The sequence below is a fragment of the Camellia sinensis genome, chromosome 8, assembly GCF_055761805.1.
Source record: "Camellia sinensis isolate YWXY chromosome 8, ASM5576180v1, whole genome shotgun sequence".
NCBI lineage: Eukaryota > Viridiplantae > Streptophyta > Magnoliopsida > Ericales > Theaceae > Camellia > Camellia sinensis.
In genome coordinates, this window is record NC_138968.1 from 133,703,752 (window position 1) to 133,719,080 (window position 15,329).

The window sequence follows — 15,329 nt, forward strand, 5'->3', positions numbered from 1 at the left end:
TAGGTATTAATGTAGCACTCCAAAAAAATAAAAAAAAAACTCAGTGTACTTTTCCTAAATGTGACAATGAGATAGGTATAATGTAACACTCCAAAACTTTTACTCCAAAAAAAATAAAAACTTCTTAGTGTACTTTTTTCAAATGTGACAATGCGGCAGGTATAATGTGACACTTCAAAAAAAAAATAATAACTCCTTAGTATACTTTTCTCAAGCGTAACAATGTAACGGGTATGATGTAACACTCTAAAAAAAATTAAAAACTCCTTAGTGTACTTTTCTCAAACGTGACATGTGACACTTTGACGTGGTAGGTATGATGTGATATTTCAAAAAAAAGAAGAAAAACTCCCTAGTTTAATTTTTTCTAAATGTGACAACGTGATGGGTATGATGTGACATTTCAAAAAAAATAAAAATTCCTTAGTGTACTTTTCTTAAATATGACAACGTGGTGGGTATGATGTGACACTCTAAAAAAATAAAAAAATTTTAATGTACTTTTTCCAAATGTGACATGTGATACTCTAATGTGACGGGTATGATGTGATACTAAAAAACTCTTTAATATATTTTTTTCAAATATGACACTATAATGTGGATGACAAGTTCAAAATATATAATTTATTGGTCAATCTCCTAATATTAAACCTCTCTACCATTGCTCTATTTATTACTCTATGCATGTATTAGTCAACGAAGAGTTGAACAACACGTATTTTGTGCATGTATTAGGTTCGTTTGGAAAGTAAGTTGGCTTTTTAACTTTTTGACTTTATTAACATGGGTCTAAAAAGGCTTGTTTGAAATAGGCTTTTTTGTTTTTTTGACTTTTGTGAAAAAAAAATGTAATGATTATGAATTAGATGTGACGTTTTATCTTATTAGACTAAAAAGTCTATTTTGTCTTTTTATGGTTAAAATAGCCCCAAATCCAACCGTATCCAAGTTGCCAAACGAAAGCTTAGTCAAAATGCGAGCGCGAAAGGTGCTTTTTTTTTTTTTTGTAAATCTATTAAAAAATAAAATAAGTTAAAACAATTTATAAGATAAAATATCATATTATATTCATAATCATTTCATTTTTTTTCTCAAAAACATTACATCTAACTATAAAAAAAATCTAATCAGCTTCTTAAACATAAATATTTTAACCTATTAAAATAATTAAAAATTAAAATAACTAACTTCCAAATGAAGCTAAAGGGTGTATTTGGTTTGTATTTTGAGATAAATTTTCAAAAAATAAAAAATAAAAATTGGAGAGAGAGTTTAGAATTTTTTTGGTTTGTTTGGTTGTATATTTTGAAAGTAGTTTTACAGTTTGGGAGTTTGAGATGATTTGATATTTTGTTATAGTTGAGTAGATGTGTGTGAGAGAAAAAGTAATTGAGAAGTATACATGAGAGAGAAAAAGTGATTGATTGAAGTGTAGGAGAGAGAAAATGATTTTGAAATTTTTTTTTTCAAAAATTTAAGTGAAACTAAATTTAAAAAAAAATTCTTAAAAGTTATATCTTAAAATACAAACCAAACAAACCCAAAAAGAATTGAACAACATTTCAAGTGTCAGCCTCTTAATATATATATGTGTATCAAGTGCACTTTCCTTTGAATTGACAGGAAAAATTATTATATGCATTCTTATTTATATTATTTTTTTTAATTATGATTAATTTTATTTTTTAATTATAATATTATTTTAATTATGATTTAAAATTTTTTAATTATATTTTATATGTGTTTGATTATAATTTTTTTTATATAATTATAATTTAAAAAATATATAATTATGTTTTTTTTTATTTTAATTATAAAATGTATACGGTCTTTTCTCCTAATTTTTTTAAGCATTTACAGAGTGGAACATTTCAAATGCACCTGTCTTCTTCTATGCCTTCTCTGATTTTAAATTGCTTTTGCAAAAGAAAGCCAAAACTTATGATCCAGAAGAAGAAACAGAGCTCTAATGGATAGAACACCACCACCAATGGATCTATCTTGCACTATTTGTTATCATCTTGGTGCTGTTATCATCTTTTTCATAGCCTTTGTACCCTTCTTCAACAATGCCTTAATTGCACCTCCAATGGCTAACTTATCTACTAATTGGAGCAACAACCCCTCAATTTACACCGATTTTTCACCAGTCCTCGAAGCATCATCCAATATTGGCTCACATTTGATCTGTGGCTTCGATTGCCCTTCAACTCAACAAACTCAGTCATCATGCCTCTTTGGTGTTGTAATCTTCGATAGTATATACCACCCAACTATCAACAACTTTTCCTTTATAAGAGGCCCGCAACTGGTTTGGTCTGCTAATCGAGAGCGTCCTGTTCAAATTACCGCCACCTTGCAACTCACTGGAGATGGAGATTTGATATTGCATGACTCGGATGGCACTTTCGTTTGGTCTACCAACATATCATCAAAGTCCGTCTTCGGCATGAAATTCACCGAATTGGGAAACCTAGTCCTCTTTGACCCAAACAGTGAAACGGTTTGGCAGTCATTTGATCACCCAACTGACTCCTTACTTGTTGGTCAGGCTTTGTTTCCTGGCCAGAAGCTCATCTCCAGCACAAACGCATCAAACTGGACTCCAGGTTTGTTTTCGCTAACGCTTCAGCATCACAGTCTGTCCGGTTATGTAGGATCCAATCCACCCTTGGTCTATTTTGAAATCTATTCGAATGTGAACTATGTCAAATTCGAGAACGAAAGCTTTATTGGGCAGAAAATCCCTGTTACATCATCATCGTCAGCTCAGTTCATAAGGTTGGATCCTAATGGGCATTTGAAGGCTTATGAGTTGGCAGGACAGGAATGGAATGAGGTGGCGGATCTGCTGACATCCCATGGTGTTTCGGGCAGCGAGTGTGGGTATCCCATGTCGTGTGGCAATTACGGCATCTGTTCTTCAAATGGGCAGTGTGCCTGTCCTGACGATGCCAATAGTGAAACAAGCACTTTCAGGCAAATAAGTTATAGGCAACCCAACCTTGGATGTTCCCTTGCTACACCCATTTCTTGTGACCATTCTCAATATCACACCCTATTGGAGCTTAACAATACTAGTTACTTTTACATTAACCCGTACGCATACACATCCACGAACTTTTACTTGGATGAAAAATTTGCATTAAACGATTGCAAGACAAGTTGCCTGAAAAACTGCTCATGCAAAGCAGCTTTGTTTTTAAATAGGTTGGGCTTTAACGATTCAAGGCAAGGTTGCTTATTATTATCTGAAGTCTTTTCTCTTATAAATAATGAGAGAGGTGGTGATGACGTTACTATGTTTCTTAAAGTACAGAAATCTCGTAGGAAATCAAAGCAAGTCATGATCATACTTGGATCCAGTCTCGGTGCTTTATTTGGTGTATTTTTTGTGGTTGCCTTTTGCTTTTTCCTTTTTAGAAATAAAGGAGAATCCGAGGAACTTGATAAGTTCTATATTTATAAGTTCTATATTGAAAGTCATGACAACCAATTTCGATCATAAGCTTGGCGAAGGAGGATTTGGGTCAGTGTTTCAAGGGACACTAAGTGATGGCACCAATGTAGCAGTGAAGCGTCTCAATGGTTTTGGTCAGGTTAAGAAGTCATTCTTAACTGAAGTTGAGACAATAGGTAGCACTCACCATGTCAATTTGGTGAGATTAATTCGATTTTGTGCTGAAAAATCATATCGTCTTCTAGTTTATGAGTACATGTCCGATGGATCCTTGGATACATGGATCTTCCAAAGGCACCAAGACCTCACACTTGGGTGGCAATCCAGAAAAAAGATCATCATGGATATAGCCAAGGGGCTAACCTATCTCCATGAGGAATGCAGACAGAAAATATTTCACTTAGATATCAAACCCCAAAACATTCTCTTAGACGAATGTTTCAATGCGAAAATTTCTGATTTTGGATTGTCAAAACTAATTGATAAGGACCAAAGCCAAGTTGTAACAATGATGAGGGGAACACCAGGCTATTTGGCTCCCGAATGGTTGAGCTCAATTATCACTAAGAAAGTAGATGTCTATAGCTTTGGTGTCGTGGTCTTAGAAATGTTGTGTGGGAGAAAAAATTTGGATCGATCTCAGCCTAAAGAAGATATGCATTTACTAGGTCTCACTACAAGAAAAGTGAGATGTAACGGCGTTTATTTGACGGCGTTTAAAAAAACGCCTTTGATTCTAATATTTTACGGCGTTTTTTTAAACGTCACATTCTTATTGACTGATACGACACCGTTTTAACTTTCGAAACGCCTTCAAAATGTTTTTCCACTTTTTTTTTTTTTTTTTTTAAAATTTTTTTTTAATGTAGACTTAAATAGCCTATTCTCTCTCTCGCTCTCACTATACCCTTGATTTCACTCTCTCTTGCTTCAAACCCTTTCGTTTCTCTCGATTCAAACCCCTTCATTTAGTAATCGATTAATCTGCAACCCTTCTCTTTAAGTATTCGATTCACCTCTTTGTTTATTCGATTGAAGTATTCGTAGATCATTGATTCGCAGATCATAATGTGTCATCTCGAGTTCATGTTCGAGTTCGCAGGTCTTTCTTCATGGTAAGTGTTGATCAGTCTTATCTCTATCTTCTCACATTCAAGTTCGATTGAAGATGATACTTACTGATGGAATCATTCGATTCAGGTATGCTAGGTTTTATCTACTTTATCATTCTTAGATCAGATCGATCGATTGAAGATTTGTTGATCGACTGAAGGTGATTTCGAAGTTCAACCTTCTTCAGCTCGGTGATTCAATCTCATATTCATTCGGCGATTTCGAAGTTCTCTCTCGATTTCGAAGCTCGGTGATTCAATCTCATATTCGTCCAGCGAGGAAAGTGAGCACCATCATCTACCAAGGTGAGCACCATTGCTTCAGAAAATCTCAAGCTCTATATCTCTCTCTCTCCCTCTCTCTCTCTCAAGTTCTTCCTTCCCGTCGATTCTTCTCCTAGGGTTTTCAATCAATGTTTTGAAGAATTTTAATCACTGTTTTTTATTGATTAGTTTGGATTGATCAATCAGTGTTTTACACATCTCATTTATTTTTCCCCAGATCGCCAGAACTGATTTTTCAACCAGTGTTCTTTATTTTTCACTCTCTGTTTTTTTATTACCCTGTTTTAAATCCTAAATTAGCATCAACAATATTAGCCTGTTTTTTTCCTATGCTGATCTGATTTTTGGTCCCAATTCTGATGTATGCACATATTATAATTTTCTTAATGGCATTGTTGTTAGGGTTGCAAAGTTTAATGGCTCTAGCTGATTTTTAGGAGTTAAGTTTGTGAATCTTTTGTACTTATTCCAGTGACAAGATTAGGGGCTTTAAGTAAGAAATAAGAGTGAAAGATGCGACTGTAAACAGAACTTACTGTCTACATACAAATAAATATGGAAATCAATTGTTCCAATGAGTAATAGATAAAAAGATTATGAATAATGAATGATAGAATGCTGCCAAGCTTACAAATTAATATATTTACAGATTCTCATTAGTAAAACTCAGTGGCCATGTGGTCATGATTGTCTTGACTTCTCTTTTGGAAAAAAATGTTCCCCAGTATAGGATGATAGGCTCTGACCCCCAGTCAGCTGTATTAGGGAACCAATATATTCATATTCATAAAACGATACTGGTTTTAAGCATGTCCTGTTGATTGAGTGTTTTTTCAAAACTCTAAAACTCATTACATGTATTTTTTTTTTTTTTGAAATCTGGTTCTGCAGACACAGTGGCCAACAATCCCTCGGAATTTACCAAAGATACTTCGTCCCTTGATGCTTTTGCTCAAGCCATTGATTCAGTTTCTTATGCTTCTTTGGTTTCTTTGTGTCAAAATACCTGCTCCTGATGTTTTTATAGTGCAGGTGAGCTCTGAAAGATGTATGTGGCTGAATTATTGTCAAAATACATTGTTTGACACTTTTTAAGTTATATTGTTTTGGCAGTGTTTTGATGACCTTTTTATTACTGTAAATCTTTAGAACTTTTCTTATATAACTGCTAAAGTGTTAGCATTGAAAAAGTTCATTGAAATAAGCATGATTTAGGTAGAATATCTGGTAACAATTTCATTAGAGGAAGTATTATATGTTATCTTTTGTGCATTATTATTATCTTATTGGTTCTTTTTATTGAATGCTTTGAAGTTTTGGGAAAAAACATTGTTAGTGTCCAATTTCTGTCTTTCTTCTTTTGCTAGGGGTCACATACTGAACAAAGTAGTAGCAGCTTCAACCTATAAAAACATTGGTGGCCCAAAATGGGCCTAACCTGTAATCATCCATGGCTATGTTTGCTTGGCCATGATTCTAGTCAGTTTTGAATAGAAGTGTCGTGCCTTGCATGCTTGGATTGATATTTTGGTCTAAACTACCTTGTTTCGGCTTCTGTAGAATCCACCTTCTGTCCCAACTTTAGTGGCTGTATAGTGGGCAAGCTGGTTGAGGCGTTCTGCATTTATTGTTGATTGGCACAATTTTGGATATACTTTGCTAGCATTGTCTCTCGGAAGAAGTAGTGTTTTTGTGGCAATATACCATTGGTACACTTGAATTGACTTGTAAACTTTCCTTTGGATTTGAAGGCCTTTCTTTGTCTCCATACCTGAAGTGTGAGTTTTTGGTGCATGTCTAGGTTTGAGAAGCATTTTGGGAAGATGACAAATGGTTCCTTATGCGCGACAAGGGCAATGCAACATGAATTGGCACAAAACTGGGGAATTAAGTAAGATGGGTCTTCTGAAAGTTTGCAATAGCCTCCATTCTGCTTGTTCAAATTTATTATTAAGCCGTTTAATGGTACATTTTTTGTTTTCTTCCATGTTTTAAATTTGTAGTGCTGCAGTTCTTTATGACCAGCCTCTTGAGTTTTTATTGAATTGGTTGATTGCTTATATTCGGATCAGTGTCTTGCCAACAAACTGCTTAAACTTATTATAGGTCAAGGCTAGCTAATTTTCCTGGTTTGACTGCACCTGATGGAATGGATACATCATATTTGGCATGATTTTTTTTTAAAATTAATGTGCATCCTCATAAGTGGATGCATTGAAGTAACTATATTCCTATTGTATTCAAACTAGTTGATATTCATTATTTTTGGAATCTTTGCAGATTACTGACTTGCCATTTTCTCTATATTCAACATTTGTCATTGAGGCCCGCCATGGTTTCATCAAAGTTTGTACTCTCTCATTACTGATTATCATGTTCATATATTGTTATTTCCTACCTTAAAAATTTAGTTGTTACATTCTTGCTCTTGTTTTGCTGAAGTAACAGCAAACAATATGGTTATTCATTAGGGACATGATTAAAGGAATCGTCCTAGCAACTATAATTGGACCGCCTATTGTCGCAGCAATTATTGTAATAGTACAGGTACTGTTTTTTTCACTGTATTAAGACATTTCAGTTTTACTTTGCTGGTTGGTGATAAAAAATGTTCATTTGTCTGGGTTGCAGAAAGGAAGTCCTTGGCCATCTATCTTTGGGGGTTTCTGCTTGTACTATCTCTTGTGATGATGATTGTGTACGACGTTTTAATTGCGTCACTTTTTAACAAGCTCACTCCAGTGAGTTTCAAATATATTTTTAGCCCATTTTAATTGAAGAAATCAATTCAAGTTCATGTTTAGTTTAATGGTAATTTATTGTGGTATGTTTGTCAAACAGCTTCCGGATAGAGAACTCTGCATGGTTGAGAAGCTATTTATTCACTACGTGGTCAGATCTTATCTTGGGTTATTTGAACAGGTTTACTGTCAATAAGTTGCGTTGACTGTTTATTTGAATAGGTTTACCGTCAATAAGTCAGTGATTCATCAGAGCGATTTTGAAGTTCTCTCTCGAAATCGAAATCGAAGTTCATCTCAGTGATTCATATCGGTGAGCTCCACTCTCTCTTTCTCTCTCTCGCTCTCTCTCTCTCTCCCTCTCTCTCTTAAGGTGAAATCAATCCAGTGAAATTCTATGAATGGTTTCGATATTTGATTTGAAACGATCCTGTCATATCCCTCATTTTGCTGAAATTCTATGAATGGTTTTTTTAATCTTATAATTTGAACTAAAACTTCTTATTTTGCTGTAATTTGTTAATCGAGAGAAGTACGAAATTGGTTAACTGATTGGTGGGGGAGAGACAGATAAATGGAATAAAAAAAAGAAATAAATTGCTATTAAAAACTATCCCACTTCACATGGCCAAGCCTATTGTTAATTGATATGGGATCATAAGAATCAAAACAAATCCCTTCATAATTATTATTTTGTCTTAATGTAAACGACTCTATTAGAGGATTCCATTGAATGTTTTAAAAAATGACAATAGTACCTCTGACTTGTAGTTGAAAATTGTTGTAATCATTATTTTGTCTTCCGTAGTGTTTGATTGCTTTTTGCAGTATGGCGTTTGTTGATGCAAGATACTGGTATTTGGCCTAGCTATACATCTGCTTCTTCGTTAATATTTTGTTTTTTGTTTTAGAGTTTTACTCGGGGTAAATTAAAAGACTCCTGGTTTTGTTGGATTTTAATCTTCATACGGTTCTTGCCTAATTTAAACGAACTTTTTTTATTTTTTATTTTTATAAATTGTTGTTTCTATATTTCTTATGAATTACTTTCTAAAATCGCTTCAGGTTGAAACTATTATTGGGCTTCTGGCCTTGACAGGGCTGGTAGTCTTTATGCTTTTTCTTTCTGGCAGCAGCTGTCAATGCCATTATAATTTCTCTTCTCGTGTCTTTAGCTGCGGCAGGGGGCTTCTTGGCTCTTTTCTTTGCCTGTGTGACGGCAATTTACATTGGGGCGTTATCAGTTTGGGCTCACACTCGGCTCTGTCTAGATAGATCAGCCAACAGACTTCAGCTTGGTAGTGTTCTTGGGGATGAATGTCTATTGTTCTTGAGATTTGACTGTACATTTTGTACCAGTTAAAGATTTAATATTATTTTTTGTGCACCCGAAGCTGGAGCCAGTTTCTTTTTTGGACCTTCTCAACCAACCCATGTATTCTCCCATAAAATTACTAGGCTCGTATTGAAGTTTATAGAAGCCGAACCCTGTGAATTTTCATGATGAATTTGCTCCTGATGTTACCATTTTGTTTCTTAAATCCTTGTGCATCTCAGGTTGGATTGGATTCTTTTAGACTATGTGGTTGGCAACAAAGAAAAGCGTGGGGCTCGCGAAGCATTCGTTGACTGTGACTGGATCAGCGCTTTCTACTTACTCTTCTGCCCAGCATGTTCGCAGCTGTCATGAGGCATGATAAAATTTCAGTTTGATTGAATTGCTGCTGTCGAAACTAGTCCGTGTAGAAATTTAATGAAAAAAAAAGAAGCCAGTTTGTAGTCTTGTGTAGAAATTTTTGAAGTACATATATTTTTTTGTTTTGATAAACAATGCAGGTCTCTGAAAATGATAGAGAAGCTATCAGTACTGCATACTTGGCAAGGCATCCAATGCATTCTGGGTAACTTTTTTGGCCACTTGTTTTTGAAGTTGTAGTGCATAATGTGATGAATTGATATCTTTTGTATTTTTTTTTCTTTTTCTTTTTGAGATTAACTTTTTTCCTTATAATTTAGTCTCTCAATAGCTGACAAAAATTGGGTTATTCAGGTTATCTTTAGCAGGGAGAAAATGAACTCCTTGGAGTTGATGGCAAGTATGACAGTATGTCAAGTTTCCAGAAAAAACCAAAGGAAGTGAATGTCAGGTTGATTAATTTTTTCTAATTAATGGCAAGTATGCAGTGTTTTTTTATTAATTTTCCTTGGAGTTGATGGCAAGTATGCAGTGTTTTTTATTAATTTTTTCTGTAGAATGTAAGGTTGATTTTTTCCTTTGGTTTATGCTCTCAGATGTTTCTAGTTCAGACAAAGCACTGCAGTTTCGATGTCGATGTAATTGAATAAAAAACAGAGAGAAGCAAGTGTAGTTTCATTTATTTCCTCACCCATTTCATGCATGAGAGATTAAATTTAAATGCTATGTTGCCATCTTTCTGATGTGTGATTTTTGGAGAGAGAGTTTGTGGAAAGAGGTACCTTCCTGTGGGTTCTCACTGCAGGAGCAGAGGTTATCTGCTACTTTTTTTTGGTGTGTGGATGTGTTAGGTTATGCTGTTGTATTTTTAGTCACATCTCTATCTGACTGATTACAGGCAAAAGCTATGAACACGATTGTTTCCCCCTCGCATTTCATATTGTTCCTCCCCTTTGTGCAGATTCCACAGTGCTTGCTTATGTGTTGTCAGAGCTGAATCGTCGGCATAATTATGGCGTAAATCTATTTCTCTTGTCAGTTGATGAAGGCATCACAGGGTATAGGGATGATTCACTTGAAACTGTTAAAAGAAATGAAGTCCAGGTGAGCAAGTCTCCTGATTTTTTAGTTTAGCACAAGTTGGGTCGTTTTTGCTTATTCTGCTATTGGTTCATTTATTTATTTTCTTGCAGCACAACATTTTAATTTTTCTTTTTGTCCTGCAATCTTTTCTTTACTGTTGTTGCTGACTCATTAATTTCTGTTCTTGCTGTTCTAAGAACTTCTATTTTAGCTAATAAAATGGTTTTTAATCTTTAGTCTTTTTAATCAACGAGTCCTGTGTGCTTATGTGTGTCCTTTTTTTCCTTTTCCTTTTTTCAGTATGGACTACCACTAAAAGTGGTGTCTTACAAGGAACTGTACGGATGGACAATGGACGAAATAGTGAAGATTATTCGATTAAAGAACAATTGCACATTTTGTGGTGTTTTCCGTCGCCAGGTAGAGCAGTTATGCATTTTCAAATTGATGAACTTAATTTCTCTTTTTTCCTGCCCTTGTTTCTGGATGCAGAAATGATGAAATGAATTGAGTTTGATTGTAATGATGGAATGCTTTCTCTGCAAGGCCCTTGATTGTGGTGCCTCATTGCTAAAAGTAGACAAGCTAGCTACTGGGCATAATGTAGATGATATTGCTGAAACAATTCTTTTAAATATATTACGAGGTGATATTGCTAGGTAATATCTCATCTAAGGTTTCTTTTTCTTTAACTTTTGTTTATTTGCTGAGCTAAGATTATGTTTTTCTGTTGTAGGTTGAGTTGATGCACATTCTATAACCAATTCCAAGAAGCAAGCCATTTAAGTATACCTATGAAAAGGAGATTGTTATGTATCCTTTCCATTGGGTTGATGATTGGTGCCTAAAGTTGGCATTTGTATATTAATCAGATTTTTTACTGATTCCTTTTAGTTGCCAAACCTTAACCAGTTGTTCACGTATGCATATTTTAAGAGGCTGGACTACTCCACTGAATGTAATTTTCAACCCCTTTTCATTTTTATTTTCTAGGAGGCCACATTTACTCACAGTTTCCTTCCCAATCTCTCCCCAGGAAATGGAATTATCATGTTTAACATTACATGCTATATTTCTCTTTTCCTTCATATGCCTACTTCTGTGACTCCTCATACTGGCACCTGAGATATTTTATTTATTTTGGATGGTGATTTTTCCTTTATAATTCTCTGTTTTCCTTAATTGGTTCTTTGATGGGATGATGATTTTTTTTGGCCTCAATATTTTGTAATTATGTACCATGGCTGTACCTTTTTTAATAATTTTTTGTATTCCTATATTTAAAAGTTTGTCTGCTACTGAAATTACAGGCATTTAACATAAAATTAGCACAAATTAGAAAAAAAAAAAGAGGGCTATTACGGCATTTCTAAGACGTCGCTAAATAGCATCCTAACGGTTGGATTTTTTTGAGAAAAGTAGATACGACGGCGTTTTAAAAACGTCGTTAAATAGCATGGTGACGTCATGTGACATTGAGTAGAACCTTTAGCGGCGGCCGCATTTTCGGCGTTTGGTGCTAAACATCACAAAAGGATTTAACGGCGTTTTTAAGACCTATAGCGGCTTTTTTTAAACGCCTCTAAAACTTCAATTTCCAGCAGTGTCTATTTAAGAGGAAAGTAGAAGAGGAACGACTTTTGGATATTGTTGATAAATACAATGATGACATGCAGACAAATAGAGCAAAAGTCGTGGAAATGATGAGGGTTGCTGCGTGGTGTCTACAAAGTGATTTTTTAAGGAGGCCTTCTATGTCAGCGGTGGTTAAGGTCTTGGAGGGTTTAGTTGAAGTTAAAAACAATTTGGATTATAGCTTCACAACTCCTGTGGTACCAAGAGCAATTACAGTTGCTGGTCACCAAGTGGATGGCAATGGTGCTACTACTCCATTATTTGCATCAGCTTTATCAGGACCGAGGTAAAGAAAGTAGACTCAAACAAGAAAATTACAGCTGATTGTTTAAAGTTTTTGTATTCCTTTTCTTATGTAGTGAATTATAATCTAAGATTTTTTGTTACTCTTTTTATTTTGAAGAATTATTTTGACTATAATTTCTTTGATGTATACACATATTGTATAATGAATATACAATAAGTAGGCCCTCTTCTACTCAGGGGCCTAATCAACTGCCTAAGTTGTCTAACCCTTGAGCCACCATTAGTTTGCAGTAGATATGGTACGATAGCGTGGCAAGTATGGACTGCAGTTGCCCAAAAGTGGCAAACAACAATACAAGCAAGCTATATTAAGCAAATAAATGATGAGCATCACAATTTTGGATGTTCTGAAATTACTCCCTTGTCTTGCAAAGCTTCAAAATATCACAAGCTCATAAAGTTAAAGAATTTTACCTACTTCATTGTCAAGGCGGACAACTCAAATACAACGAATACACAGGCATGAAGAGTATTGCTGGAAGCTAACCCCGTTTAAGTAGTTGCTACTACAAAGCTGCTCTGTTTTGTTCAAGTGAAGTATCCAATAAAAATTCAAGTGGAAAATGCTCTCTATATAATAACAGAGATTATCTCAATAAAGGTCAATATAAAGTGCAGGTTAAGTCAATAATCAGATTTGTAATCAAACTGGTATCCAGCCGAGTGTTTTTCCGGTCTCTTTATTATAATTTCCATATGTGTTTTCCTTTCCAAGTTAGAAAAGAGGAATTGATGAAATCGCAGAGGATTATTAGATAAAGAAGTGCCGACAATGCTCGTGAGATTCTCTTACTGTGAGCTCAAAGTCACTGACTGATATAACTTCAAAAGGAAACTTTGGCAAGGATGATATCGATCTTTGAAGGAGCTCTCTTCTAAGCAATGGTAAAACCAAAGTTGCAGTGAAGTATCTTGTTGGCTTAGGCCATGTTCGCAAGTCTTTTTCTTGGCTGAACAAGTCAAGATAATAGGTAGCACTCACCATCTGAACTTGGCGAGATTGGTGGAATATTGTGTCGAGAAATCACAGACTTTTAGTTTATGAATGGGACTATTTTGTCACGCCCTCAGAATTAACCCATTAAATATATATCATTGATATGCATTATTTAAAGAAAACACTTTAATAATTCATTATAATATCCATCAGAGTCTTACAAAACAAGCATTACATGTAACATCAAGTAAATGCCCTACCGGCTTACATCTTTCCAAGCCAACACTTGGACACAAAAGTATGAGTTCTAACTCAAATATAAATAAAGCCCTAGGCTTGAGTGTTTACATGTACTAACAATGAAAAACAAATAACTAAAAATAGTCTTCAAAATCCAAGTCCTTCCAAGCTAAGTCCTTGGAGGTAGCTTATCCCCTGAACCTGAAAATGATGTTCCCATAAAGGGTGAGCCACAGCCCAGTAGAAATATACTAAACCAAATATAAGCAATGAATAAAGCAATAGCATTCAATAGATGGTTAACCAAGATAACCAATTACTTCATTTTACAGTCTCATAACACTATTGTCTAAGACACATTTTACTTTCCAACTTTATCAATATGGCTCAAAACCTGGCCAAACTTATAACAGTGAATTATATATATATCATATTCACATTCTTCCAATGTCAACAAACAAATGAGACTCAAGCTCAAATCAAAACACTTCATACTTCCAGATTGATACACATTTTAGTGCTGTATCAATAAAAACACTTCTATATAAATAAGCACACATAAAAGTGATGCTAATGGAGTCCATCCCCTATCTTCCCCTAAACCGTGGAGTACATCCCCTATCTCCTCCCACACAAAACAATGTATGTAAACACATAACATATAACACACAATCAATACACATAATGTCTGTATTAATTCAGCAGTCAAAATGAATGACTCAACCAATGTGATTAGTTTCAGTTATCCCTAATCCACATGCAGTGTCTACAACAAGCACGACTATCCTCCACCGATAGCCCAAAACAGTTATTTCTAAACTGAAAATAACCATGTCAACAATTCAATAGACAAATGATTCAAATTATCCAACTACGCCATTTAATCAATGAATTCCCCAATTCCATGTATTTAAACATCTTTTCCGAATTCCAAGAATTAATTATACAAATTAATTTAAAAATACAACTAGGGTTTTTCCCAAAATTTACCAAAGTATCCCCAACATATCAAAATACCAAAACTTAGAACAAAACCTATAAAATGGAGTAGGAAATCCCTACCTCGAAGAAAACAACCCAAATGGTGAAGACAGAGATGAGTGCCCAAATACCAATGTGCTCCAAATCACCAAATGTTCAGATTAAAAGAAAGCCCTCAACTCCCTCTATCTTTTTAATAAAGCAACTAGGGTAGAAACACCCTCTAAATAGATCAAACCTAAGAAAGAAGGTGAGTAGGGAGGGAGAGAAGTCGGACCTAGGGTTTGGAATCAAAAGAAGATGAAAAAGACTGATCAAAACCCGCTGCTGTGTATATAAACTGGACAGGCTCGCTCGAGCGAAGACTTGGTCGCTCGAGCTACCAGACACAGAGAATCTACGCTCGAGCCTAGGAAGCCTTGCTCGAGCCAACAACCCAAAAGCTCGCTCGAGCGAAAGAAAACTCGATCGAGCGAAGAACTCAAACTCTCAGATCTGTAACCAGACACACGCTCGAGCGAAGGAACTATCGCTCGAGCGAAGAACGAACTAACTCGCTCAAGCGAAGAAAAGCTCGCTCGAGCCAAGAATGCAAAGTTACAGGTCCAAATCAGACGCAAACTCTCGCTCGAGCTACCAAACCCCGGCTCGAGCGATGAACCAAAAACAACAGCTCGCTCGAGCGACAAAATCCCCGCTCGAGCGAAGATCCAAAATTCTGGACAGCAACACTTGGTTTCTAAACCCAACCAACCTGAAACAAACCTGCCCAACACATCCTATAAATCCAAATGAGAAAATAAGGGACAACAACAACAATTATACAATGACAGAATCTACGGAACCTAAGTCC

The 15,329-nt window shown here is 35.3% G+C and overlaps 1 protein-coding gene and 1 pseudogene across 11 annotated transcripts; both read left to right on the plus strand.

The window, feature by feature from the left end:
* Positions 1 to 1,969: 1,969 nt before the first annotated feature.
* On the plus strand, positions 1,970 to 12,387 carry LOC145798063 (G-type lectin S-receptor-like serine/threonine-protein kinase SD2-5; annotated as a pseudogene).
* On the plus strand, positions 4,309 to 11,538 carry LOC114312311 (cytoplasmic tRNA 2-thiolation protein 1). Of its 11 annotated transcripts, none has more exons than XR_014338248.1 (17): positions 4,314 to 4,575; positions 4,661 to 4,878; positions 5,749 to 5,889; positions 6,418 to 6,566; positions 6,659 to 6,822; positions 7,138 to 7,203; positions 7,306 to 7,404; positions 7,489 to 7,598; positions 7,699 to 7,749; positions 7,821 to 7,911; positions 8,664 to 9,289; positions 9,435 to 9,499; positions 9,649 to 9,745; positions 10,256 to 10,398; positions 10,678 to 10,797; positions 10,924 to 11,036; positions 11,114 to 11,538. XR_014338248.1 is itself a non-coding variant. In XM_082883527.1 (16 exons), the coding sequence occupies exons 12-16, from the start codon at positions 9,739 to 9,741 to the stop codon at positions 11,121 to 11,123; spliced, it is 393 nt and encodes a 130-aa protein (XP_082739653.1). In that variant the 5' UTR covers positions 4,342 to 4,575; positions 4,661 to 4,878; positions 5,749 to 5,889; positions 6,418 to 6,566; positions 6,659 to 6,748; positions 7,138 to 7,203; positions 7,329 to 7,404; positions 7,489 to 7,598; positions 7,699 to 7,911; positions 8,664 to 9,289; positions 9,435 to 9,499; positions 9,649 to 9,738; the 3' UTR covers positions 11,124 to 11,538. The 11 variants fall into 11 exon arrangements, 1 of the variants encoding a protein (XP_082739653.1); XR_014338249.1 differs by having other exon boundaries at positions 7,489 to 7,555; XR_014338244.1 differs by lacking the exon at positions 7,489 to 7,598 and having other exon boundaries at positions 4,313 to 4,575.
* Positions 12,388 to 15,329: the final 2,942 nt, after the last annotated feature.

What these genes read in the sequence shown, in the direction of transcription:
- LOC114312311 (XM_082883527.1), top strand. An exon ending in TTAAAAGAAATGAAGTCCAG is followed by an intron (nt 10,399 to 10,677) that starts GTGAGCAAGTCT and finishes TCCTTTTTTCAG; the next exon opens with TATGGACTACCACTAAAAGT. An exon ending in GTGGTGTTTTCCGTCGCCAG is followed by an intron (nt 10,798 to 10,923) that starts GTAGAGCAGTTA and finishes TTTCTCTGCAAG; the next exon opens with GCCCTTGATTGTGGTGCCTC.